Here is a 27515-nt window from a genome sequence, read left to right as displayed (position 1 = left end):
AGGCTTATTAGTGGAGCCAGTCAAACCTGGCCAAAGACTGCCACCAGGTGGCAGCAGGAGCCACTGGGTGACCCAGAACTGGACAGCGGCTCTGGGTCAGCCCTCATGGTGATCTGTCCCTGTGTTCCTTACCCTAGATCTTGGGAAGATCCCCTCCCGGAGCCTCATCCCTTGCCTGACTCCTGCCAGTCTCATGGCCCATGAGTCCCCAGGCTAGACCCTGCCGGCAGCCCCTGCTAGCACCACCTTCTAGTTCCAGCCTGTTCTGAACCCAGATGCCCTTGGATTAGAGCCCTGGGGAGGTCTGGGCCCACATGTATCCTTGTTTTGTGACCTCTCTGACCCTCAGTCCCAGGCTGTCTGCCCTCTGTTCCTGAGCTCACCCTAGTTGCCCATCCTTCAATCCCAACCCCTGTGAAGAGCAGAAGTGGGGGACTGACAGGTGCTGGGGTGGTGGGCTGGGGCCACTGAGCTTTGCCCCACCTCAGTGTAAAGGGCCCCATGGGCAGGGGTTAGACTGCTGACCTAGGGCTCACCTGTAAGGCATCTCCCCTGCCCTCAAGGGCCCCTTCCATCTGGGGAGGGAGCTGGGCTGTTGAATCAGGTGCTCATGCCCCCACCCTGACCCCTAGCTTCCCCAAAGCTGTCCCATTTTTCAGCTTCCCAGGGTGGGGGGAACACTAAGAGCTTCACCATGGGGTGGGGGTTCCTGCATTCCGTGTGTTGCATAGCCCCACCTTGGGTGCCTTTGGCCTAGAGTCCCTGCCGCAGGGCAAATGTTCTCTGTTTAAGGATTGGGAGGGACTGGACTTGGGTGACACCCCCGGTGAAGAGTGCATGTGGGGGTTCCCTGCTCTGGGAGTCAGTGGAAACAGGAGTAAGCGAGGGACATACCACAGTCCCCCTGAGGCAATCCCACCAGGTGAGAATACATTTATTGGAGTAAGGTTCCAGAATTTACAATCTAAAATGTCCTGATAGGTAGAACAGGCCAAATGCAGAGTCAGGTGGGATGCAGGCAACCTCCGAGCACCTCTGGGCACCAGGCCCTTGCCCTGGGAGGCGGCCCACACGGGCACAGCTCCCTCTAGCCCGGCTACATATTCTCAGACCCATGGGCTAAACCCAGGTAAAAAAAATGGACCGCAGTGTCATTTCAGCATGGTCTCTAGAAATTTAAATACTCTCTGTATATATCTTAAAATGGAGTGACTACGCCACAAGGCAGGACAGCCTCAGCCTCAGCCCTTTCACTCGGGTGACAACCAGGGCAGGGGCATAGCCACGTGACCCAGGCAGCTGCTGCCACATACAGCTACAAGCCAGCTCTGGGGACCTGTGGCAGGTGCCCCATTTCCTGAGCAAACATGGGCCCCCTGCTACTTGGGCCTGGAGGGTGTAGACAAATCAGGCAGTGAGTGGTCAGAGCCTGAGCAAGAGGGAGCCGGCGGCTGCCCCACACACCTGGCTGGGGGGTCCCTTGGAGGGGGCCAGGATGTCCACGCAGCCCTCGCGACCCACGGAGCAGGCGCCCTCGGGGGTGCCCCGCTCCTCATCAGGGGGCCCTGGTGCACCCAGACCCTGCAACCGCTGCTGCCGCTCCTGGGCCTGGCGGGCCCGACTAGCTATAGCACGCACGCGACTCTGGCTCCGGGATGAGGAGCGGCGCAGGAAGCTGGGCACCCCTGCTGTTGTTGCACCTTCCCCTGCCGGGCCAAGGCTGGTGGGCGAGGTGATGTCTCCTGCCTGCTGGAAGCCCGTGAGCCAGCGCAGCTGCTCCGTCAGGGCATCCAGCTGTGGCTCACCCAGGGGACCCAGGCCTCGGCCCGGACTGCGGGGCCTGCTCTCAAAGCTGGGTGCAAAGTCATCAGCCGTCAGGTCCCCCAGACTCTTGGACTTGGCAGCCACAGGGCAATCCTGGAGGCCCACCAGGGAGAGGCGGCCCCAGGGAGGCCGGGGCCGGGGGCCAGGCAAGGACTTGTGTGGCCGAGGGGCCAGGGGCCTGGGCTGCAGCTCATCAGGTGTAGAGGGCAGCTGGCCTGCCACCCGCAAGTTGGGATTGGACTTGCTCTTGGTCACCAGGGGCAGTCCAGGGCAGGTGGTGCAGGGCCTTGGGGGCAGGCGGCTGGATGGAGCCCCCGCCAGGCTTTCTCGGCTTCGGCCCAGGCCCAAGCTGGGCAGGGAGAGGTCGATGACGGTGTCGCTGGACGACATGCTGGAGGATGAGGACACGCTGTCGCGGTGGCTGCCGGGCTCCAGACGCTGCCATAGTCGGTCACCGCCGGTGGCATCAGAGTACACAGCAGGAACAGGGGAGGGCCCAGCCAGGGACCGCCTCCCGCCCAGTGGCTCTACAGGCACCTGGCTCTCACTTCTGGCCCTTCGGACGAGGGGCAGCTGTCCTTGGGCCCGGGGTTGGCCCACCTGGCTGCCAGTGATCCCCTCAGAGAGCCCCCCAGGACCCCCACCTCGGCATACCCACTGCCTGCTGTCAGGAGGTGCCTCAGTGTCTCTGTGGCTACTGCTCTTGAGCTGGGGTGGCCCAGAAGTTCCCCGGGACACCCCTAGGGGACTTGCTACAGCTTTGGGTCCTTCGGAGCATTGGGGCCCTTCTGGGCAGGGGCTGATGGTGGTGGCCGACGGGGGTGGCAGACCATGGGCCGGCTCCTCGGCAATGGTCTCCAGGCCACACAGAGAGGAGACAGACCTCTGCATGGATGAGGGACGAGCATCTGTGGGGAGAGGAAGAGGGATACCAGTGAATACCCCTGGCCCTGGTGCCAGGGGATGATGGGCCCCAGCAGCCAGACCATACACCAGAATACACGGGTGTCCAGAACGCCCTTCCCCAACCACCCTCTGGACCTGGGGGAACAGACAGGCCACGGGGCCACGGCCGGGTGCCAACCCATGGGCCATGGCAGGGCACGCACACAGCACACAGGGCAGCCGGCCCATTACCTGGCGCTCAGCTGCAGTCAGTTCCTAACTATGGAGGCAGCACAGGGGCAGGGACAAAAAGGAGAAGATGGTCAGAGGGGGCAGAGGGCAGGGGGCTGGCAGACAGACTGACAGCAAGGCAAGGTGGGTACAGGACGGGAGTTTGGAGGGAAGGTAGGAGGGGGTTCTCCCATTCAGGGGCTCGATAGAGGTGTGGGTGGTGCCTGGCAGGACCTCTTGGTCAGGTGCTCAGAGCCTGTCAGCCGAGAGTGAGCCCAGGCCCCAGGCCATGTGGAATCGCCCATCAGCACGCAGAGCGACACCTGGAAGGCCGAAGGCCACCCATGGGGGCTGGAGCTGGCCCTTGACATGTCAGTCTTGGAGAATGGCTGTGCCAGCAGCTGGGGCAGGGGGCAGGAGCCTCGCCTTGGAGGGCCTGGAGATTTGGGGGCAAGGGTGCATGGAAGCCAATCAAGGTCCAGGAAGGGCATCAGAAACACCTCAGCCCCCAGCTCTCCCATAGGCCCCTGTGATGAGGGCCCAGCTGGGAGGGCTGGGGTGCACCAGGCTAGATTTGGTCCTCAGCAAACCCTGCCCACAGGTCCTGGCCTGGGCCACCCACTCCCTGGGGCTCCAGAAGGATCAGGGCCTCCGAGGTTGGACCCGAGAGTGGGATGGGGGGGCCGGTGCTGAGAGGACAGGTGGGACAAGCTGATGGAACACAGTGAAACAGAAGCAGATGGTACATTCAGGGTGGGGGTGTATGACAGGCGTCAGTGGCGATGGAGCCAGGCCATGCCAAGAGCCAAGAGCAGGGACATGGGGTGGGGGTGCCGGCTGGGCCAGCCTTACCGGCTGAGAACATGGGGGATTTACTCCTAATCTCCTCCAGCTTTTGAATGAACAGGGCGTTCATCTCCCGCTGAAGAGCCCCTGGTGGCCTGCGGGCACCCTCAGGCCTGCGGGGGGCCTCCTCGGGGCTGCCACAGCTGTCCAGGCTGCTGGAGTCTGAGGACACAGAGCCACCGCCGCCCGGCCGCTGCCTACGGGCCCCGAGGCCCTCAGAGGCCTCTCTGCTTTTTCGGGGCACAGCAGTGGCGGCTCGAGGAGCCCCCACTGGATCAGCCCGAGCCCGGGGTTGCTGGTTGATGGCTGAGTGGGCACCCATAGGCCCCGGGCTGGGTGGCCGCTCCCTGAGCAGACCCTCGGTGTCCACACCGGCACAGGAAGCCACCATGCACTTCATGCAGGTGGCAGCCATGCCCGCAGGTCCAGGGCCCTCAGGGACACGTGTGGGTGGCAAGGGGGCCGTGCTCTTCACTGCTGCAGCTGCTCTGGGTGCCAGCACCTTACCTCGGGGGCTGACACTGCTGGGCCCCTCGTGGGATGGGGCCCCCGGAGCAGGGTTGGGAGGTGCCACGTCATCAGCTGCCCCCTCGGAGCCCGCGTCCTGAGTGCCGACGACCATCTCGGGCAAGCCCTTGCGGCCTGGCTTGTGGGTCTTGGTGGGAGCGCTGGCTGTACGCCTCAGTAGCCGCTGGCTAACAGAGGGCCGGGGTAGTGGTCGCCCAGCAGCATGACTGTCCAGAGAGCCGGGCTTTGGGCCTCGGAGGAACAAGCCTTTTAGACCTAGAGCCTGTTTGACCTGCAAAGAGAATGGGGCCGGTGTCAGCAGTAGCCAAGGACTGCCCACCCGAAGCACTGGTGGACATGGGCAGGAAGGGGCCGTGAACAGACAGTGCTGGACAACAACCGCCTGGGCAGAGAGCCAGGCTGGCTGTGGTGGAGGCAGGTCCCCAGATGTGCAGCAAGTGGGGCTGGAAAGGGAGGGGGAAGCAGAAACCTGGAACCCAAGACCAGTGCCCATGGTGCCCTGCACCCACTGAGGCTCACAACCCCCAACTATACCAGGGGTGCCAATGTGGAGAGAAAGATATCAGAGAGAGGACCCCAAAAGCCACATGGCTGGCCTCACTCCCACACTCAGTACATTCCTGCCAGGTCCAAAGAGCAGAGCCCTCAGCTGGCTCGGAACTTCTTGAACCCCAATGGGGGCTCGTGGACCCCACTGTGAGCCCAGGGCTCAGGCTCCTGCCCCCCCAGACTCCAGTGCCAGCCACACAGCCTTCCTGGACAGCTGGTCCAGGGTCCCAGTGAGGCAGGCCCAGTCACTGTCTGAAGGGCCTGGCTGCCGCATCCCAGATTTATGCAGGCCAGGGAATGAATCCTCACATGCCAGACACCCCGTGCCCCCGAAACTCTGCCATCCCTGACACCTCACCACCCCCACCCCTCCCCTCCCTGATGACCCTCAGCCTCGTGCATGGAGCAGCCCTGCAACCTGGTGGGCAGTTACCCCCAGCGGCACCTTAGGCAGAAGTGTCCATGAGGCAGCACTTGAATCAGCATCCCGATTCAAGATCCCAAATCCAATGCAGTTTGATCAGAGTTGGCCAAAGTCATTTAGAAAAAGATCCAGAATTCAGGCTTAGAGCTCCTGGATGCAGGACCTTCCCAGCCCAGACAAGACTGGGGAGCAGAGAGGGGACTAAGAGATACATTCAGGGCAGTACACAGTGGGGAAGCCCAGAGATGGGGAGGGACTGGAGGGGGGGGGGGCAGAGATAAGGGGAGGGGCATAGACTGAGAGGGAACACAGGCCTAAGGAACATAGGGGTGGGAAAGGAAAGGGGTATAGAGAGGGAGGCAGGGGTGGCAGGGAGACAAGTGTGAAGAGAGGGCAGGGTCTGCAGGGGGAGAGGAAGGGTTTCCATGGGTGGGGGGAGGGCTTACAGAAGAGGAGGGGGCATGAGGAGAGTACAGATGGGGAGAGTTTGCAGAGGGTGAGGGGAAGGAGGGGCCACAGTAGGACTTGGGGGGGGGGCATGGGTGAAGTGGGAGGAGCCAACGGAGGGCAACCCCAGGGCCCTGCCCAAGTCCTGGGTCTGCTTTGTAAATGCTGCTCTGGCTGAGAATGGCCCGCAGAGCCCCAGAGCCACATCACCCACATCACACGAGCGGACAGTTTCCAAAATGCTACCGAGTATCGGATGCTAATGAAGGGCAGTGGTCTGAGCATGCGGGAGGGGGGTGGCACCGTCCTCGGGGGTACCTTGGAGGCTCCTAACAGGGCTGTGCTTCTAAAGGTGGACTTTGCACAGAGACCCACTGCAAGACCAAAGAGACAGAGCGAAGGCAGGTGAGGAGCAGCATGGCCGGCGGGGCCCAGCAACCGTGGGCAGGCAGACACGGTGGACGGACGGATGGACGGACGGACAGACGGACAGACGGTGAGCCCCGGCTCTGGCCGGCACCTCGGGTCCCGTGGAGCAGCAGGAGAGAAGGTCAGTGCTAGGACCAGGATTGGCCTCTGTGCCCAGCATCCCCAGGGACTGGGCCTGAGCTGGGTCCAGGCATCTGTGCCTGCCCTCTGTCAATGGGGGTACCAGAGCCAGTCAAGGGGATGCCGCCTGCAGAGTTGGGGGGCTGCCTTGGATGGGAAAAGGCAGGGAGAAGGGGAGAGAAGTCTCGGGGACAGAAGGAGGAGCTGGCCATGGTACCCCAAACTGAAGGGGGGATGGGAGGGCCTTGGTGAGTCACCACAAGGGTTGACTAAGCCCCTGGGCACCACAGTGTTCCTGGGGACAGGGAGGACCATGTCAGCAGGCTCAGGCAGGAGGGAGCCCAAGGGTCAGGAGCCAGCATGGCGACAATGGGGGACACTACCTGATGACTGATGACAGCCCAGCAGGTGAGACTCACCTTACCACTGACGTCACTGATGGCCACGTGGACAAAGATGGAGGCCTGCTCCATGCCCTCTAGGTACACATGCCGATAGCCTGCAACAGTGGTCATGGGCTCCCACTTGTCCCTGGTCACCCACACTCCCTATTCATAGGTCCCTGAGTGCACCAACATGCCCCTAGAAAGCCTACTGGGGATGTTCTAGCCTCAGGTACAAGGTGTTTCATGTTCCCCTCCCCAAGTTGGTCCCAGCTCCCAGGGCTTCCTTTGTCCCCCTCCCCAAGCTCTCTGCTTGTCCCTTTGGCCTGACCTGGCCCTACCCACCCACGGCAGGTACCCTCCAGCCCCACACCTGGCATCATGCTGCTGAAGGCCAACGTCCTCTGGCCGATGAAGTCCCGGCCGATGGGGTCATGATCCCACACGAGGAAACGGATCAGTGCCATCTCGGGCATGTGTACCAGGAACACCAGAGTCTCCTCCCACATGGGGTTAAATCCTAGAGGCCACGGGAAGGAAGGGAATCACCTCCCTGCGCCCAGCCTCGGGGCCAGCACTGTTACTTGCATCCAGGGGACAGTGTCTACTGACGGCCCTGAATTCGGGGAGCTGGGGTGCACAGGCTAATGGACTCCCCATTGCCTCCCTTCCCTCCCTTGCCCCCCAGCCCCGCTGCCCCGCTGCCCCGCGTCCCACCATTGTCGTCCACCACTCGCGTCTGCTCCTTGTTGCAGTCCACGGGGAGCCCGATGATCTCCACCTCCACGAAGGGGTCAATGATCTGGGACCCCAAAGGTATAGATGGTACCCAGGACCCAGGACCCAGGCTCCTATAACACCCCCACTCTGCCCTCTTGGCCTTGGGGCCCAGCTCAGCTCAAGCAGCCCCCTCCTACCTCCCTGTGGCCCCCACCTCTCTATGCCTCCCCCCTGCATTATATCCTGCCCCCTACTGTATGCAGCCCCCTACCTCTCCACGGTCCCCCAGCATCGAGTCCCGAGGCTTGGGGAGCTGCTGCCCACTGATAATCCGAAGCACAAGTTGCTTCTTGAGCTGCCCAGGCAGTGGGTCCTCAGAGTTGGGGTTGAAGACACCTGGAGCCAGAGCAGGAGGCTGGGTAGGCATGATCTTTTCTGAGCTCCCACAGACCTCAGGTGGGCACTGGGGTACCAGTTGTCCAATACCCCCATCTCCCATTTTACAGGTGGGAACTTCAAGCCCAGTCGAGGAAGTGACATTAGTTCATGGCAGGTGGCTCTGAACCCCATAGCATGGGACCCCCACATTCCATCCTACAGGTGAGTTGGGTGCTAAGGGACTTGTACATGCTACCTCTGGGTAGGGGACAGAGCCCGAGGCTCCTCAGTGAGGTGGGGACCCTGGTGGGAAGGGGCCCAGGTGGTTTCTCTGGCAGCATATCAGGGACTGTGAAGGCCAATAATTTGGCGGGGGGACAAGTGCAGGTAAAAGACAGTCAAACACAAACCAAGAGGGGGTGCAGAAAGAAAGATTAGGATTAAAATGGAAATAAAAATCCATGTCATTTTCAACATGTCAAGAAGCAATTGAAACATCTGAGAGGGGAGAATGTGGAGAGGGGAGGAAGAGAAGAGGGAAAGGGAAGGAGGACGGGGAACCTCCCTAAAGTGCCCAGGCCAGAGACAACTTGAGGACACCTAGGTCTACAGTGTCTGCAGTCTGAAATAGGCCCAGGGGAGGGGAAGGGAGGCTGGTACTGTGCCCTGTGCCAGCAAATCTCATGTATCTCGGAAGCTACATCCTAAGGCCCCCTCACCTGGAGCTGCCGTCCATACCCCATTACAGTATGGTGTAGCCTCCATGCAACTTCTGCCTTCCTGGCCCCAGCCCCCCACCCACGGGTCCCCCCTGCACCTCAGGCACCTCACCCTGGCACATGCAGGAGGGCTTCAGCACGTAGCCACAGTTGCCATTGGCGCTGAACTTGGCGCGGTTCAGCTGCAGCATACGTCCCTCAGACTGGTAGTTCAGGGCAACTGCAGGGGGAGGTGTGGAAGGCCATCACAGCTGGCCTGTCATACTTACTACCCACTCCCCACCACCATGGCCAATGGGGGGCCCTAGGAGCTACATGGGGCCCAATCCCAGGTTCCCAGTTCCTAGTGGGCCACTCCAGGAGCCAGGCACAGCCAATCCCCTGTAGACCCCAGGGACACGCATGGGCAGTCCCCTGTGTCTCCTGAAGACCCAGCCCAGTGGGCACACGCAGAGTTGGAGGGATGCCATGGAGGCTCTCCTGGGGGTTCCTCACTGCCCCTGTTGCACATGGGAGGGCACCCACCCATCTGGCAGCCGGCGTTCCAGAAGGGCTGTGGGTTGTAGTTGCTGGAGTCCACACGGTAGGACGAGGGGTAGATGCGGGAGAGCTGGTGCTGATTGAAGCGCAGGTACTGGGCAGGTTTCTGCTGCAGGATCTGGTGAGCCTTGGTCTCACTGAAGGATGACACCTGCCAGCTGGACACCACTGGGAGATGCAGATTGGTGGGTGTCAGACGGCCGTCAGCCAAGCTCCCTGATGGCCCTCCCCAGCATGTACCCTGAGGTCAGGGTCAGCGGGGCTCAGGATTCCCGGATACACATCTGTCTCAGGGTGTACCTCCCTGACAGGCACCCGGAGGTCAGAGGCTATGGGGAACAGAGGGAGGCCCTCTCTGCTATGCCCGACCCCACTCACCTTCGGTCTCCACATCATGTGTCCCCACAGACTTGGTGTACTTCACCAGGTCAGACAGGGCCCGTGATAGCTTCATGGTCTTCTTTTGCCGAGTCACCCTGTGGGGCGGGTGGGGGTTCAGGAGCCTAAGGCTAGGGGGATGTGCACTCATCAAAGGGGCTCATGACAAGTGCTGCGTGCTGACCACAACCCTGGGTTCAGACCACAGGCTCCACAGAGCCAAAAAGCCCTAGGGTCTGAGAGGAGCTCGCTGAGCAGCAGATGGGGCAGCGATGTGGGCTGAGGGGTCTTCCTGAAGGTTCTGAGTGGAAAAGAACCTGGAATGGATGGAGGCTATGGGTAGGGGTGGGGGTCTGAGATGTGTGCTGAGGATGGAGCCAGGAGGGTGTGGGAAGGGGTCAGGTATGATGATGAAAAGGAGGGAGGACGACGGGTAAAAGGGGTAGAGGATAGGTAAGGAAGGGGACCAAGGTAATGGGGAAGGAAATGATAGGGACAAGGAGTACAGAGGTGAGGGGGGACAGGGAGGAGGGCAGACAGGTGAGGAGAGACAGCGGTGAGGGGGGACAGGGAGAAGGGATGAGGGGAACAAGTGAGAAGAAACAGAGGTGAGGGGGACAGAGGTAAAGGAGAACAGGTGAGGGGGGACAAGGGTGAGGGGGAACAGAGATGATGGTGTACAATATGAGGGAGGATGGAAGTGAGAGGGGACAAAGTTAAGGGAGGATTGAGGTGAAGGTGGACAGAGGTTATGGGGTTAGGGGGACAGTTTATGGGGGACAAAGGAGAGAGGGTGAGGGAGTACAGGGTGAAAGGGTGGATGAGGGGGAATTGAGGTGAGCGGAGACAGGGTTAAGAGAGGACAGGGGAGCGAGGGAACAAGGGGGAGAGGAACAGGAGGGAGGGGGACAGGTGAGGGGGGACAGAGGTGTGGAGGGACGGGGTGATATTGTACAGGGGTGCAGTGGGGACAGAGGTGAGGACAGGAAAGCCTTGATGTAGGTAGGTCTGAAGGGCAATTGCATGCCTCACCTGTGGAGCCAGGGCAGTAGGAAGACTGGGCATTTGAAGGTGGGATATGAATCCTTGGAAGGGTGTGAGGTTAGGGTGCTGGACCCCAGGGGGAACCCTGAGAGGATGGGAGGGTTGTCCTGGGTTTGAGAGGGGGGGCCTTAGAAGCAGGGATGGGGAATATTGGAGGACGGGGCTGGACCAGGGACCCAGGGCAAGAAGTGAGAATTGGTCCCAACCTCTCTCACCAGCCCCAGAGAGCTCTGTGCATGTCCCCATGGGCCCACCCCACCCCAGCGTCCACTCCTCTGATGACCCCATCAGTCATTCTGGCTCTAAGCTCCCAGGCTGGGACTGCATATCCACCACCCTGCTGCCCCCCCCACCGCCCCCAGGACCCCTGGCACCCTGGATGTATGTGGGCCCCTGGCTGAGCACTGACCCTCGGCTCTGGCCTCCTTGGGGGTCCAGGTCCTCTGCCCCCTCCTCCACGCTGGCTGCTTTCTTTAATTTGCTGCCCTTTTTCTGGCAGAAGGAGAGAGGTGTGGAAATGTACTAGAGCCTCAGACTCTGGCCAGGGCGTTGGGAAGCCCAGGGAGCTGCAGCAAAGTGAGCCCCTCTGGGGCCCCGCTGCACCACCTCCCAGTCCCCTCCACACCTAGCTGTGGCCACCTCCAGTCCTCTGCCACAGCTCTGCCCCACCTGTCCCTGAGCTTGGGTCAAAGGAGGTATTAGCCAGAAAAAGCACCAGGGTATCAGCTCCCATGCAGCCCCTGCCCTGGTCCCCCTCCACCCACCCCAGTCACCTATAGCTGGCTTTGCCATGCCACCAGGAAACTCAGAGAGCCAGACAGGTGGGAATGGAGACCCAAGCCATCCCACACTGGAGGACCGTGCCCCAGGGGCCCATCAGACCTTGCGCTTGGAGAAACTGTTCATAAGAAGCCGGCTGTTCCTCCGGCTGGCTCCAGCGTCCTCTCCAGAGTCCACATCCTCCTCAGCTTTGCTCTGATCCCGAGGGAGAGAAAGCATGGAGGGGTGAGCCCAGCCTGGGGAGGGACCCAGTGGAGGGAGTTCTGGGCTCCCAGAGCAGATCCCAGTTCCACTGGGGGGGGGGGCAGCGGGGGCAGCTGCTGGTGAAAACCCAAGTGCAAACGGGGCCACTGAGACTCTCATGGAAGTAGTCTTGCTTGCACACGCTCATTAGCTTTACAAGATGTGTTTCTTTAAACTCGTCATGTTCCCAGTTCCAAATGGTTTTCCATAGAGAATGACGGCATAGCACACTCAGTCTGTGTCTGGAATGTTCCTCAGCTGTCTGCTTATGTAACCCCCACAGGACCCCCGTGTTCTGACACCCGACGGCTCGGCCAGCACAGACAGGCTCATTAGAGGAGCGAGGCCAGGCTGTACTGAAAACTGAAAAACCAGCAGCAGAGCAGCCAGGTGCAGGACTGACCTTCCTCCTGCTGGTTGTAAAGCATGTGTCCTGGGCCCTGACTGCTCCCTGCTACCTCTGGACCTGCCCATTCACCCGAGGGTCCTTCATACCCAAGCCCTGGGAGCCTGAGCCCTCACCACCTGCCACTGCCAGCCCTTTGATACCAAACTTAGCCCAGCTGTGCTTAGAAGGGGCCCCCATTCCATAGACGCACAGCCCTGCATGCATCCCAGCACATAGACCCCTGCATCTCTGTAATTTGCTCCTTCACACGCCCCTGTTCACACCCCTGTATGCATACTCCTATAAGGAACTCTGGTAGCATAGTGGTTACGAGGCGGGCTGCAAACCGCAAGGTCAGCTACTCGAAACTACCAGCTATTCCATGGGAGAAAGATGAGGCTTGCTGCTCCGGCAAAGATTTACAGCCTCGGAAGCCCTATGTGGTTAAAGGAGTCCTGGTGTGGCACTGTGGGTTAATGCGCCAGACTGCAAAACCATTTGAACTATAAGGTCCGTGGTTCAAGCTCACCAGTCACTCCTTGGAAACCCTATACAGGGTCACTATGGGTCGGAACGGACTCAATGGTATTTAACAACAACAACATACACACTCTACTTTCACATGGGGCTGCTATGCCACTGGTGTGGGCAGCTGGGGGCCCTCCATCCCCTAGTGAAGCGCAGCATTCCTTCCTGAGTCTCAATTGCCTGGTGACATTCACAGCTGACTTCCAATGTGGCCTCAATACTGGCCCCTCAGAACCAGGAAGGTGGTATTGGCAGGCTGGCTCCCTGCTGAGTGATGAGTGAACCACGAAGGTCTCAGATCCCCAAGAAGGTAGACACTCTCCACATTTCAGTAGCGCCCCCAGTGTCACCAGGGGTCAAGAGTTAAAAGAGCAGCCTCACCTCCCTGCAGGTGGAGCTTGAGTGCTCTAGCACCCCCAGACTCAACCCACCACACCGGGTCCAGTCCTTTGCTCTGGCCTATGTGTGAGCAAGGCCCCCTCCTGGGCAACTCCCACGGGCCCAGGAGCACAGAACTGGGTGATCCCAGGGAGGAAGGAAGGTGGGCATCTGTCACAAGTAGGGTGCTCCTGGCCCCAAGATCCACACTTCAAAAAACCCCCAAAGGAAGTGTAGGGAGCGGGTTTCTGGGATATACCCTTTGGGTGGTTGAGGATGCATGGAAGGGATTGGAACCATGGCAGTGAGATGATATACGATGGAATGAATGTAAAACTAAAGTTCTCCCATGTAAACTATCATATAATTCACAATAAAACATTAAAAAAAAAAACAAAAAACCCCAAAGGGCCCAACCACCGGCATTCAGGAAGCACAGAAGGCCTGGCAAAGGGGCAACTTCACAGCTCACAGAACCACGTGGACACATATGAAAATGGATCATGTCACCGGATATACTGCCAGGTCAGACAGACAGCCTATCGGCTGTGGCTGTGGCAGGCAGCTATCCCAGATCGTCCTCCCTTCTCCTGCATCAGAAGCCAGGACAGACACAAGCCCAGGCCCCAAGTCTGGCTGCCTTGGCCCTGTTCTCTCGCTAACTCCCCGAGCCCCTGGCAGGGCAATGCTGGGTAACAGGCATTCACCATTAGGGTCCCAGTTGCTCCCAGAGATGTGTCTCCTTCCATGGCCCCCTTTTCACTTATTGATGAAGCCAAGGCGTTCGAGAGGTGCTGAAAGCTGCTTTTGAGTTTGCTTGGTGTCTGTGGAGACTGACACACTCCACCAGTCTTCAAACATCATTACCAAGGATGACTTGCACCCATAAACCTGGGCAACAACTAAGGAAGCAGCCAGTGTTGGATTGCCCAGGAATAAAGGTAAGCACAGGCTTCCTTGTGCTTACTAATCTATAGTGAACAATGTCACATTTTTTGGTCTGGCTGGCATCTCTCTCTCTCCCAACCCCACTGCACCTTCCTACAGCATCAAAGTCTCTTTTCAAACGGAAAATTCCTAACAGGGATGGATACCCAGTAAGCAAGGTGTGCACAGACTCACTTGTGCTTACTTACTAATCCACAGTGAGCAGTTTCACATGCTCTTGAGTCAAACTCAGATGAGATGGCTCTCTATAAGTTAGTCAGTAAGCACAAGTAAGTACTTTGCGTATTGGGAATCTCCCCCAGGGAGCAGCTCTGCCAGCCCAGCTTCCTGGAGGAGGTACCACCATGATGACCCAAGTCTCTTGGACCACGATGCACTGTCACCAGCATAGCTCAAGCTTCCCCACAAACTGGGCAGAGGAGAGGGCCAGGCAGGTGGCCAGCAGAGGAGAGGGCCAGGCAGGTGGCCAGACAACACCCACCCCAGGCAGGACACAGTCCCTCCCTCCCCCTAACAGCCCAGTGCTTGGGCTTCACAGCCAATTGGGGAGGACTGAGGGGAAGGGTCTCTAGCAGAGGGTGAAGGCTGCCCTTGGCCGGTGCCAGCCACACCCCCTGGAGTTGTGCCACATTGCAAGAGACCCTTCATGCCCATTCGCTCCTCCCCTCCAGGCACCCAGAAGTTCCCCCTACTGCACCCATAGACCCCTCCTATAGGACAGGGAGCATTTAGGACCCAGACTCATCATGCCCTCAGGACCTGGTCTGGTGAGGACAATGCCTGTTCCTGTGGGGGCCGCTGCATCAAAGTCTGCATCCCTCCATGAGCTTTGTGATTAACTAAGTCCCCCTCCTCTCGCTTGCTGCCCCTACCCAAGGATGGGCTGGACCTTGCTGGGCTCCAGCATGTCCCCAAGGCCCCTCCAATCATTCTGGGCTGCATTCTTCCCCACTCCCCACTAGACTCTACTCTGTAAGAGAGGGCCTGGGGTGGGGGGTGGGGTCAAGGTGGGATTCCACAGCCTCCCACCCCCCAAATTTAGCCTGAGCACCCACCTTGTCCATCTCCAGGAGTGAGCCCTGCCTTACTGTCACAGAAGACCACTCAGACTCAAGTTTCCAGAAGTCAGCTGCTTTCCTTTGAACCCAAGACCCCTATGTGTCACCTCTAGGACCCCTAGGTATGTTTCTAGGATCCCCAGGTATAACATGGGCTATCTTCTGGCCACCTGAGAGTGCCAGGTGCTCTGGAGCACAGGTGGTCAGCTTTCGCTCCACCTCTCTGTCAGGGGACCAGAATAAGTGTGCGCCTGGCACCACGGGACCTGCTGGGGCCACCTGCAGAGTGTCACCAAGATCCCCGGGCGTCAGCTGTGCAGTGTGATGCTGTGCTGGTGGGCGGAAACAAAAACAACCGCATCTAAAAATACAGGTCCCAGCAGGGGCACGGGGAGGAGCCACTGCTACCCCACCCCCACCCCCACCAAAATCTGGAAAGGCAAGAGGTTTCAGGGGGTGTGCAGGGTGAGCCAGCACCTACAGTGGGGCTCTATGAACCAAGAATGGGAGGCACCCCTACCCTCCATGGGTGCCCTCCACCCTGCCCACCCCACTCCAGGCCTGCGCCTGCCCCAACACTCAGGAAGCACCAATGCTGCCTGAGGCTGCTTGGGATAGTCGGTGGAGAGCCGTACCCAGGCACGCTTGACCTCCTGCCCAGCGGGCCCCCAGATCTCCTGCCCAGCGGGCCCCACATCTGCCCTGACCCCCCTCTTACAGCCAGTCTCCATGAGGATAATTGGCCCACGGAGCTGTGAATGGCTCCCATCCGGCAGGGGAGTCATCAGTCAGGGGACCAAGGCAGAGAGTGCCTTCGGCAGGGGACCCATCTCTCTGCACTTGGCTGTGCCTGCTGTGGGTGGTGGGCTGCACCGGAGCCTGACATTCTCTCACTAGGAGCATGCTCGTCTCACAGCTACCCCTGCAGGGAGGAGCCTCAGGCTGCCCCCCTCCCCCCTGCCATCAGCCAGTCCACCTTGCCAGCCCCACACACTCCTCAATGGAGTTTCTGGACTGAGAACCTGCTGAGCCCCTCCCAGCCATTCACAAGACCCCCTCCTAAGGCAGGGGACATAGCGAGCCTGTGGGCAAACCTTCTTCCATTAGGAGCTGCAGTCACCCAGAGCTGCCCACCTTGCCAGCTGAAGATTGGGTGGAGGGTGTGGGCTGACAGCTGCCTGCAGGTCTGCCAGGAGCTGAGCGTGACTGTCAGACTATGAATGAACTGCCAGAGAACGTGAAGGCAGCCACACCAACAGTGTGTTGCCAAGCCCTAGACCGATTTGTTCAGTAACAGGGTAAGCAACTCAAATCCTTCCTCAAACCGGAACAATTCAAAGCTAATTGTTGAACTCTAAGGGGTCCCTGGAGACAGAGAATGATGCCAGTGGGCAGTAGGGCCTCCAGCCTTCATGTGCATCCGTGCAGGTCTGTGTGCGCCATTCTGTGTGTGTATATAAGTGAGTATGTGCATTTGGACAAATGTACATGTGGATACAAGTGTGTGTAGTTGCTTATACAGTTGTGTGTGTGCAGGTGTGTGGGAGACAAGGTTGCATATACAAGTGTGTACATAAATGTGTGTGCAGGTGTGTGGGGGCAAGGTTGCATATACAAGTGTGTACATAAATGTGTGTGCAGGTGTATATAAGCAAGAAAACAAACACACAGCCTTGGAGTTGATTCTTACAGGGACTCCACAGGACAGAACAGTGTTGCTCCACAGGGTTCCCGAGACTGCAAATCTTTACAGGGACAGACAGCCTCATGTTTCTCCAGTGCAGCAGCTGGTATGCTCCAACCACTCACCTTTCCATTAGTAGCCAAACACCTAACCCACAGCATCACCAGGGCTCCTTGCAGGTGTGTGTACTCAGGTTTCTGTGTGTGCAGGTGTTCGTGTGCGGGTATGTGTGTGTTGCTATGTGTATACAGGTGTGTGTACATATTCAGGTAGCACACTCCAAATTCCTCATCAGGCCCTCTGGCCAGGTTCCAAAGCTATACCTGTAGGCAGGGGACAGGTATTAGGAGCCTCACCTTCTTGCCCTCGACCCTGTGCCCGAGCTTCCACGCTGGGGATAATGTGGACACGGAGAAGTTATTGGGATCTTCACAGTCCCGGATCTTGGATTCCTTGATGAGAGAATCCAGTCTCCTCTTTGCGATGTTCTCCACGCGCTTCCGGTTGGTGGAAGCCTGTGAGAGTCAGATAGCAATTTGTTGGTGTCTGTCTCCAGCCCAGTAGTGGCTCAGGTGAGCTAGCTGGGGCTGCTGGAGCCCGTCCCAGTCCCTACCTTGCTGTAGATCAAGTTAGTCATTCAGAGGGCATTTAATTTGCTCTGGGGAAGTGAACTAAGGTCCAGCTGGTCCTAACTCCCACCTCCTTTAGCTACAGGATGCTACCGCTCCTGGACTCAACAGTTTGTGGGTGTTCACCCACTGGGCCTCAAGGCTGGGGGAAGTCAGTGTACCTTCAACCTGACCTGGCAGTTGGGCCTGCCACAGTGGAGAGACTGCTTAGCACCAGAGGCAGGTATGGCTCCCGGTACCCCATGACTTTGGACATCGCAGGGACAGGGGTATCAAGAAACCCCGGAAGCCCCATTTTTAGCCAACTCAAGTGGACGTTGGGGACAGTGCCTGCCATCTCCTCAGCAGATGAGAAACACACAGCCACCCTCACCCCCAAACTGAAGGATCCACTGCCTCAGGGCTTTCTAAAACAATTAGCTGGAAAAGTTCCTGGGCAATTATCTTCCCATCTGATGGCCCCTCAGGGAGACACAAAGTCATGTCAGCAGCAGCTCAGTGCTGAGGCGCCCCGAGGAGAGAGGCATTAATTACAGAGCCCCCAGCCCTGCTACGTTCCAGAAACTCTCCGACTCCTGAGCTGCATTCCCAGCCCTCAGCCCAGGTAACTGCTGGGAGGAGGGATAGTTAGGGGATCTGTGAAGACAGAGGGGACCACCTGTGGGACAGGTGGCTCTTCCCACCCACATCCTGGCAACTGAATGGACCTCCAGGCTTTCTCTTTCAGGTGAGACCAGTTCTGGGTCCAGCATGGCTGGGCAGGGAGCCTCTGCCCGAAGCTTGAGCCAAGGTTGACCAAAGAGGTCCGGATGGGGAGGGAGACCTGAGTTGCGTCCAGCTGTGCAGATGACAGTGGGCAGGTCTGGGACCAGGGAGACTACTTCTGACTACTGAGGACAATAAGAGGACAATGTAAGCTGAGTGACAGTTCTTACACGGTGGTTCAGAGATGGCAGCTGAGAAGGGCCCCCAGAAGACATGTGTCCATCACCCCAAGAGGCAGTCCCACTGGGAATCCAGTAGGTGGGGGTGCTGGCAAGGAGGGGTCCCTATGTGCCAGAAGTTCGGCCTGCTTTGGAAACCCCCTGGTTCCCAACGTCCTCCACTTCAGCTGACTTCCCCCTCCTTAGGCTGTAGGGCCCCCAATCCCCCTGCCTTGGCCCCGCCCCCACTCACGTCCCCATTGAGAAGCTTGCAATCATCATCAATTTCATCGGCGCTGTCTTCGTCAGACACCTCGCCCTCCTCAACGTCCTCACTGATGTTGGCCGGGAGCTTCTTCCCCTGGGGTAGGAGGCAGACAGTGGGCGGGGTCCAGAACCTGGGGACTTTTACCCAAAAGGAGGAGTTGGCAAGTGGTGGGAATTTTCTCTGCCTGAGGTAACTCGGGGGGCAAGGTAGGGACCAGGGCTCATCACCAGCAGCATGGCAGAAGTGCGATCAGTGTGCACGTTCATGGGGTATTCCTAGGTTGGCACGGCCACTGTGTTACACAGGGGGAGACTGAGGTGGGCTAGGGCGAGGCCTGTCTGGTCCTAGGTCAGATGTCTAGTCAGATGCGGGCCCCAGGAGGGGCAGGGGCTGACCTTCACCAGAATCTTGCCCTTGAGCATTTCTGGGGAGGGAAGCATGGTCAAGTCTTCGCCATTCACTGATGACAGGTCCAACTTGTCCCCGAGAATATCAGTCAGGTACTGGGCCATTTTCTTCTGCTGGACAACACTGCAGTGGTTCTCAATGGACAGGATCACTGGATACCTGAGGCCCAAGGTGGGAGAAGCTGGGTGATGCTAGGGGTCTTTATCAAGAGGCCTGGACAGATTGGGGCTGTCAGCGGCTCCAAGAGGGGGCCATTGATAACTTTGAAAAACAGCTGAATGGGTGGGAAAGGACTGGGAGGTTTCAGGAACAGAGAAAGAAGATATGCATTTCACCTCTCAGGAAGAAAAAAGAAAGGCAATTAGGAACTCCAGGAAAACAAAAGGTGATATCTGTGAAATCTGTAGTTCAAAATTGTTAAACATGACGTTAATCAATTGTTGTTTTCATTCTTGTTAAGTGCCTTCGAGTCGGTTCCGACCCATAGTGACCTTGTATAGGGTTTCCAAGGAGTGGTTGTTGAATTTGAACCACCGACCTTGTGTTTCAAACCGACCTTTCAGTCCAGTGCATTACCCAACAGTGCCACACCAGGACATGAATCAAAAGATGACCCTTTGAGCTAGACACTGGAAATACTACTCTCAGATGGCCTGAGGTCCCAACACTGGCCCCATGGAGGAGACATAAGACTGAAAAACACCATCTGGCAGAACATGGCTCTTACCTGTGGGTGCAGAATGGGGAGGAGAGCTCTTTTGTTTGACGTTTTCCAAACCATACACATTTTCCTTACAGTTTTACCCAAAGACAGCCATAGCTCTTTTAGAAAATGTAACCCTGACAGAGAGGGCATGAGTCAGAGCAAGAAACGGACAAGTGTTGTGTTGTTGTGGTGGTGTTCTGGTGCTGAGAGATAGAAGTGGGGAGAAAGCAGGACTTGGAGTGCAGATCCTCATCCCATCCCCATTTCTCAGGCTGGCAAGGAGACTGAGGCCTGGAGCCCAGGGCCTAGGGGGAGACGTGGATATCTGGGGTGCATGCCTGTCCTGAGGCTCTGACTGGTGCTGACTCTTTGGCAGCTGCAGAACTCCAGTGCTCTGAGTTGCCTTCTCCACCTGCAGCCCCAGGGGCTGAGCCACCCTACAGTAGCCTCCCAGCCGCTGAGACAGCCTGGACTGCCCTTCTAGTATGGGCCCTCTGTCACGATTTCTTCAATCAACCTGCCTCTCCTCCCACCTTATTTGATTAGCTTCTGCCTTGCCTTCAAGCCTTGTTTAATGGCGACCTGAAGGTAACTATCCAAGTAAGGGGGCGGTCTTCTATTTCCAGAAACTAAATTGAATTTTGTTCACCGGTGTCTGTTGCCACAGCTGAGTGACAGCAAATTGAGTTCGGATGCTTCTTGGGGATAATTAGGACCAAAGTCACAGCAGGCGCCTGACACCCAGAGGTAGCCACCAAGTAAGTGTGGGCAGGGGAACCACTTGCACGCACCTGTCATGCTAGCCTCCTGCCTCTGTCCCTCTCTCTAGAGCCAAGCTGTAGGTCCACTCCCTACCCTCTCCCTCAGTCCGAGGCTACTACAGTCATTGCCTCCCAATTTTGGAGAGGGGCAGGAAAAGCCAGAACCTTGCACCTCACCCCCACTCCTTGGGGCCAGTCCCCCAGTCCAAGCCACTCATTGTGACAACCTGTTTTGTTTCTTTTTGCTGTTAGTCACTTCCGACTCTTGGCGACGCCATGTGTGCAGAATAGAACTGTGCCATAGGGTTTTCAGTGGCTGTGACTTTCCTGAGGCAGGCTGCCAGTTCTTTCTTCTGAGGTATCTCTGGGTGGGTTTAAACCTCCAACCTTTTGGCTAATCATTAAGTGCTTTGCCATGTGTGCCACCCCGGAAGTCCTACTCACTCATTCTTGATGAAAGCGTATTTGTTGATGGTTTCAATGACATCTTTGAAAAGAATCTTGGAGGTCAAGGTGTAACCATGGTGCACAATGGGTTCACCATCAGGGCCATCCCAGCAGTCCACTGTGGGCAGACAGGCCACAGGTCAGCAACAAGGTGCATGTCACAATTGTCCCACCACCAGTATGAGGACCCCAGCAGAGGACCATCTACCTGCTCAGCAGCAACACTGAGGGGAGGCCTCAGCAATCCACCCCACCCACAGGAGCCTGCCAGGGCACTGAGGGGGAGGGGGAGGCGACCACTGCTCACCCTCCACGCAGCGGCATCCACCTTGCAGGACCCTGGCATACATGTCCACTCGGGACTGAGACATGAGCTGGTCACCCACGAGGTAGGTGTTGTGGGAGGAGGTGATGAAGTAGTGACTGAGTGGGAGGCTCATGTCCTGGTGAACGCTGTGGTGTGCGGGGTTGAAGATGTCACCGACCGGGCTTCTTGTGTAATTGGTGAAACCTACAAAAGGTGGAGGTGGGAGTCAGTCCTGTGTATTCAGCCCCTAACATGGCCACACCAGTGGTTCAGCTCATAGCCACCCATCCCCCCACACCTCATGGGGGCCCCAGCAGCCCCCCAGGACAGTGGACACTCACAGTCCCCACTCACCATCAATTCCCAGCACCCCCTTGCTCTTGTTTTCTGGGCAAGGCTCAAACTGCTCAATGATGTCCTGGCAGCTCTCCAGTGTCATGCCTGTCATCTAGGCAGAGTGTGTGGAGGGTGGTGGTGAGGAACCCAGGCTAGACCATCGCACCAGATGTTTGCTGGGCAAATGGTGTGTAGAGGTGGCCCTGGGCTGGACTCGGGGGAAAAGTCAGCCAGACCCATGCAGGGAGCATGGACATATGGGAGTCAGTTCCCTAAGCCTGGGCCATACCAGCCCCTGGAGCAGGCTGATGTAGTGATGTGAGTGGAGCTGGGGGCCATCAGCAGAGACAGCTTCCGGGCTGCAGAGGCCTGGCTGTGACGCTGCCCTCCCAAGCTGTTGGCTTCCTCACCTTCTGCTCTACTTCCAGGAAGCGCTGCAGGTCAGTGGCATCCAGGTGATCCTTGTGGTTGCTGTACGTCAGCAGGAGCAGGTAGAGGTCTCGGCGGGTGGACATCACTTTGTAGAAGGCACAGAACTCCTCGAAGTCCAGAGTGCCCTGCTGGTCATCTGTGTCTGCTTCCTGCAACCCAAGGACTCTGGGTCCCCATCTATTTCCTCACATAGCCACAAACATTTCTCAGACTCATCCCCTGAGTCCAGCAATGCAGGTCCACCCCCACTTCCCATTTCACTGCCACATCATCTTGTCCCAGACAACCGTGGCTGTGTCTTTGCTGGCCTCCTACTTTCTGTCTCTCCACCAAGAAGCCACTGGGATGACCATCCTAAGACACAAATCTGAACCCATGACTCTATGTCTTCCAAAGTCAGTCTACACCAAACCCGACACCATCACTCACTCACCCTGGGCTCTACACCACTGAGCCTCTAACAAAATAGACACTCGGCAGTTAGGAATGTTCATGGCCCCTGGAGGCCCAGGCCCCAGACTCCCCAGAAGAGACATGCAGGACCTGTTCTTGGTCCCTGCCTTCCCTTCCTCACAAGATACCCACAAGAGCCTTCCCGGGGCTTTCCTCAGGGCCAGTGGCTCCATGGTGAAGTCCTCCTACCAAGGACTCCAGTGATGATATGGGTTCCTTGGTGAACCCACCAGCTCACAGCATTTACTGATAACATACAAAAGCTGGGATGCTAAGGTACAAGGCACAGCCCTCCCAGAAGTCTGGGGACAGAAGCAGAGGACAATGGTGTCCCAGCAACTGGAGACCAAAGAATGCCTAAGGTGCCCAGGAGCTACTAGCACCTGGGGTGTGCACTAAAGGCTGCTTGTGATGTTTGAACATAGAAACTGGGCTGAGGCCTGGGGGTGAAATGAGAACATGACCCACTTGGAAGCATTGGGCTCTGGCTAGAACCCAGCTTAGCCACCTCTTGTCAAGGGGTGCCTGGCCCCCTGCAGCTCCACCAGCCTGATGCCCACCTGTTTGTGGGTGCTGACAGGTTCAGAAGGAGCCACCAACCCAACCCTGACCACAGCTATGCTGAATTTCCAGGCCTGGTACACCAAGTACCATGACCACTCTTGTCCATAAACACTACCTGAGGTCACAGGTCTCCACAGAGCCTCTAGACCCCCATCAGTCCCTATAACAGGACAAAGCCTCACACAAGTAGAAGTAGTGTCATGCCCACCAGGCAGCAACACCAGGAAGCCCCCTGCTGTGGGCAGGGGGGCATCTCAGCAGCTGTTCTTGGGGTCTCCCAAGGAAGCTGGAAGAACCCAGGAGGGTTTCAGAAGGGAGGGATCAGGCCACAAGGAGTCATTCTCTTTTTAGGACAACCCAACTTCCAGGCACAGATGAGGACCCAGGGCCCCACACCCCCAGGGCATGGTGGAGACCAGCACATCTAGCAGGGTCAGAAACAATGTCAGCACCATGGACAGCACCACCCGCTGGCCTCCTCTAAGCCAGGAGCAGTCCAGTGAGTGTGGCAGCCACAGCCACCCTCCATGTCCCTGTTGCCAGCAGCAGGACCCTGATGGGCTTCTGGCTGCACCCCAGAATGGGGTTGAGCATGGCAGTGGGCATCCAGCAGGGCCTCCAAGACTCTCTCTGGGATCCAGAAGCTGAGGCAAGACTGGTGCCAGCTCAGTGTGAGGGGTCCAGGCCAAGTGGTGCCAAAGGAAGACCTGGTAAGTCTGATACTAGATTCAGGTCAGCCATAGGTCTGAGGTAATTCAATAGTAGAGTTCTCAGTTTCCCTAAGAAAGATCCAGGTTCAATTCTCGGTCAATATACTTCCCTCACACCCACCTCCCATCTGTCCATGATTTGCATGTTGCTATGATACTGAACAAGTTTCAGCAGACATTCCAGCCTAAGATAGACTAGGAAGAAAGGCCTGGCTGTCTACTTCTGAAACCAGCCCATGAAAATTTTCTGGATCACCAAAGTCTGATCCACAGCAGATCGTGGGAATGGTGTTAGAATGGGCAGTGTTTCGTTCTATTGTGCATGAAGTTGACAGGAGTCAGAGCCCAAGGAGGGTGCCCAGAGATCCCCAAATGGGCCCTTCTCCAGTCCCAGGAACTGAGCACCCTCATAGCCAACCGACCAAGGGCTTTGTTTCCCTCCTGCCTCATCTGGTCCACATACAACCTCTCTTCCCTGGAAGGGCTGTTGATCCCAGAGCTGCCCCTGGAGCTGGGATGGACTGGAGTATTGGGCTGGTGGGTGACATGCCCAGCCCCCTTACTCCTCATAGGCAAGGCTTGAGACTTCCTGCTCCCCTCCCCATCCACATACAGACATGCTCGCTCTGAGCCAGGCCAGCTGCCTCACTGCAGCCAAGCACAACTGCTCTGTCTGTCTTTTGACAGGCAGTAAGAGCCCAGGGTTCTGCAGGGGAGCTGCCAGGCTTGGGGAGGGGGGAACGCAGAGCCTGTTGTCCAGCTCCAGAACCCTCCTCCAGGTGGAAGCAAGATGCTGAGACCCAGGGAAGGGTGGGGAAGTTCAAGATCAGCCTGTCCCTACACTGCCCACCCACTGGAGCAGCATTGCTAACAGCCTTGCTCCCCCACCCCAGCAGGGGTTCCAGAAAGACAGACACTAATTACAAACAATAAAGGCTGCAGCTCTGGCTGAAGCATCTAGGGGATGCATTTTCATAACTTCTAAAAGCGGCTGGGGCGCTGCAGAGACGAGAAGTGGGGGCTGGGTGGTGCCTATAGGGGTACCTGGGGCCCAGGCTGGGTGAAGCTTGTCCAACTGTGGTATTGTTAGGAGGCCAGGAGACAGTCCCTAGTGATGCCCAGTCCACCTGAGTAGGGCTAGTGGTAAATACCCGGCTCCTCCTTCCCAGGACAGGTGGATGGGGCCCCTGCCAAGCTCCTCCCTGTGTATGCTGAAGACCACCTCTCTGCAGATGAGACAGCACTGCCCAGGGCCCCTCCCACTCAGGCAAGGCCAGAACACCCCGTCTCTGCAGGTACCCTACAGCAGGAAGCCCAACCTGCCTCACCTTGAACATTTGTTTCACACGCTGCCTCGGCAGGTTCACGTTCAGCTTGTGTAGCAGCTGAAGGACCTCGCCAATGCTCAGGCTGCCATCCCCATTCTTGTCAGCCTCATCGAATGTCTGCTTCAGCCACTTTGGGGCGAGTTAGGGGGCAACACAGTCTACAGGACAGCCATGCTACCCACATCCCGTGCAAGCACCCAACTCCATTCCTTGTGCATTCCCGTTTCCCCTTCCCCAGGGTGTTGCCTGGCTTGGGGAGGGATAGGTGGGGATGCCTTTCCCACCCCACCCCACTCCACCCCACCTCAAGGATATTGGTCTCTGGTGCGCTGCCGGCGGGCCAGGCTGTCCTCGTCACTGATGCCAGCCATGAGGTAACGCAGACCAGTGACCCAGATGCGTGCCTCATCCCCACTAGGTGAGACTAAGTCCAGTGAGTCTCGGTGGTCTCCATAGTAGACGCTGAAGCAGCAATTGGGGTCGAAGCTGCCATCAGGGTAGCGCTGGAAGATCTCTGACTGCCGGCCTTCACTTACCTCTTGGATGGAGTCGATGAAGACTGCAGGCGGGTGGGCGGCAGGGCAAAGTTAGCGGGGTCTCAAGTCCCCCCTGGCCTGATTCCCCCTCTGGCCCACAGCCTGGATGCCGAGGGGCCTGGGCCTGCTCCAGCACTAGCTGTTGTCATAGCAACAGCTCAGCGCCAAGCCTCCGTCCTCTAAGCCCTCGGACGCCAAGGCTGTTGCACTTTTCGGGCCCCTTTCTGTGATGGGAATGAAGCTCTGTCATCCCCAGCAGGCACTGCCCCCATTTCACAGAGCCAAGCACTGAAGCTTGGGCAGAGGCGATGGAAAGCATAGGGGCTGGCATGCGATGATCCCCCTCCTCAGGGGTGCCACACAGTGGTCCTCTCATCTCCCACCCATGCTCTGGCCCAGCCTGCTGTGTCAGGAGGCTGCCCAATGCTCAGGGGTACATCAGTAGCGGGAGCCCAGGGCCCCCATGCACATTTCAGATTGGGGAAAGAATGAAACCAAAGTATCGAAGCTCCCTCAGACACCCTCCCTCAGCGCTGACAGTGTGTCCCCTCCTCCACTTTGAGCATAAAAGACCCCCCAGAAGCAGGAAGCCACCTCTCCCCATAAGCACCCTAGATGTCCTCTGAGTCCTCCTCCCCTTCCAGAAAGGCCAGTTGCTAGTTAGCCAACAGCTTCAGCTGCCTGTTAACAGGCTTGGCATCGATGTGGGAAGGGGGCAGGGGGACAGCAGCGGGCTCAGATTTCATCAAGGGTCTCATGACTGGTCTGGGTGTGTTGCTGTGGACAGATGAGCTCACAGGGGCTCTGTAAAAGGTCAGCTCCTGCTCACAGCACCATGGTGCTGGACAAGCAGAGGCTGGAGAGCAACAGGGCCCTGGCTCCTGCCTGGGTAATCTATGTCTTCTAAACATTTCTGTCTAACGTTACTGACCCAGAATGCAGCCAGATCATCTGTCAGTCCCCATGTGAGCTGAGGATGCTGGAACTCTTTGAGAGCATTTTCCAGACCCTGGGTCCCCCATTCCAGCTGTGCCACTGTCATCAGGTGACCTGGGGGTGGGTGACCTCACTCTTCTTCCTGCTGCCCCATACTCCCTCCTGGAAGTCCCTTTCCTTCACCCCTGCTGGCCTTCTGTAGTCCTGTGCACAGACTAGGGAGACAGCCCAGGGAAGAGCTGGAACATATCCTAGGCTCGGGGGAGGGTCTCTCCACCAAACTGCATCTTACCCTTTGTGGGGGCTGGGCAGGAGGGGTGGGGTGGCTCATCCCAGCCTTGTGTCCTGGAGCCTTCAGATCTCAGCTCGGTCGCCCCTTTCCCAGAAGGGCTTCCTTGAACCCCAGGCCACCTGTCCCTTTCTGTCCTGCTGTCCCTGGATGTCTACTGCAGAATGTTATCCTCTCATTTATGGGGTCCACCATGCCTATCCTGTGCCCTGAGGGGCCTTCAGTATGAGGAACAGTGCCTGGCACACTGTAAGGGCTCACAGCTGAGCATGGGACCCCTGTCCTGGGCCCAGTGGGCAGTTTTTGCCCTGCCCTGACTCCCTACAGCTTCCTTCTTGGGGACACATCCCTCACAGCTCACCCGTGCCTGCCCCCTGGGGCCTCTGCCCTCTCTTGGGTGGCAATGTTGTCCTTGGCAACTGCTGGGCTGAGGCCTTGGAGATGCCTGGTTCAACCCAGGTTGGAATGCCAGAGCAGTGTGGGAACTCCTGTCTCCCAGCCTAAGATGATGCTTTGTGTACCCTCCTCACCCCCAGGACCTCCACCCCACCCTTCTCTCTCTCCACCCGTACAGCCCCCCTCCTAGCTCAGGAGCTGCCTCCCCATCCCACTCTAGGGTCCAGCTTGGGTCTCTGTCCACTAACTGGCCTCTTGCCCACCCTAGCATTCAGCATAGGACTGAGCCCCAGGGCACTATAAGGACCCATTGAGTCCCAGAGACTCTGCCAGATCGCATCAAGGTTGGGAAAGGTGGCCTAAAGCCACCTAAAGACTTCTGGGGCAGGGTCTTGCTGCCCCTCCATTGTTCTATGAAGGGTCACTACTCCTTCTCATGGGTTGTCACCAAGGGGCTGCCCCTCACTCCACCATGCCACACCCCACACTTACTCTTGGCTTTCTCATTCTTGCGCGAGGGTCGCCAGCGGATACAGGAGCGGTGCTCATCCAAGTAGTAGAAGCGGACGAGGCCTTTGGAGCCACCTCGGAGCTTCAGCATCTGTGTCCCTGCCTGCATGGCACTCATGCATCG

The 27515-nt window shown here is 58.0% G+C and overlaps 1 protein-coding gene across 1 annotated transcript; it reads right to left on the bottom strand.

The window, feature by feature from the left end:
* Positions 1-1422: 1422 nt before the first annotated feature.
* On the bottom strand, positions 1423-27515 carry PLCH2 (phospholipase C, eta 2). Its single transcript, XM_006871730.1, is given in 22 exon segments — positions 1423-2732; positions 4294-4585; positions 6703-6782; positions 7040-7186; positions 7384-7468; positions 7658-7782; positions 8596-8703; positions 9009-9191; positions 9402-9499; positions 10855-10937; positions 11328-11420; positions 12125-12130; positions 16809-16967; positions 18258-18365; positions 18668-18839; positions 20592-20712; positions 20902-21105; positions 21256-21349; positions 21648-21818; positions 24725-24853; positions 25024-25283; positions 27374-27515. Coding segments are annotated over 22 exon segments (4164 nt in total). The 5' UTR covers positions 27510-27515.

The sequence above is a fragment of the Chrysochloris asiatica genome, unplaced genomic scaffold (assembly GCF_000296735.1).
Source record: "Chrysochloris asiatica unplaced genomic scaffold, ChrAsi1.0 scaffold00173, whole genome shotgun sequence".
Classification (NCBI taxonomy): Eukaryota; Metazoa; Chordata; class Mammalia; order Afrosoricida; family Chrysochloridae; genus Chrysochloris; species Chrysochloris asiatica.
The sequence above is the reverse complement of the archived record's forward strand: the minus strand, read 5'-3'. Positions and strand labels throughout refer to the sequence as shown.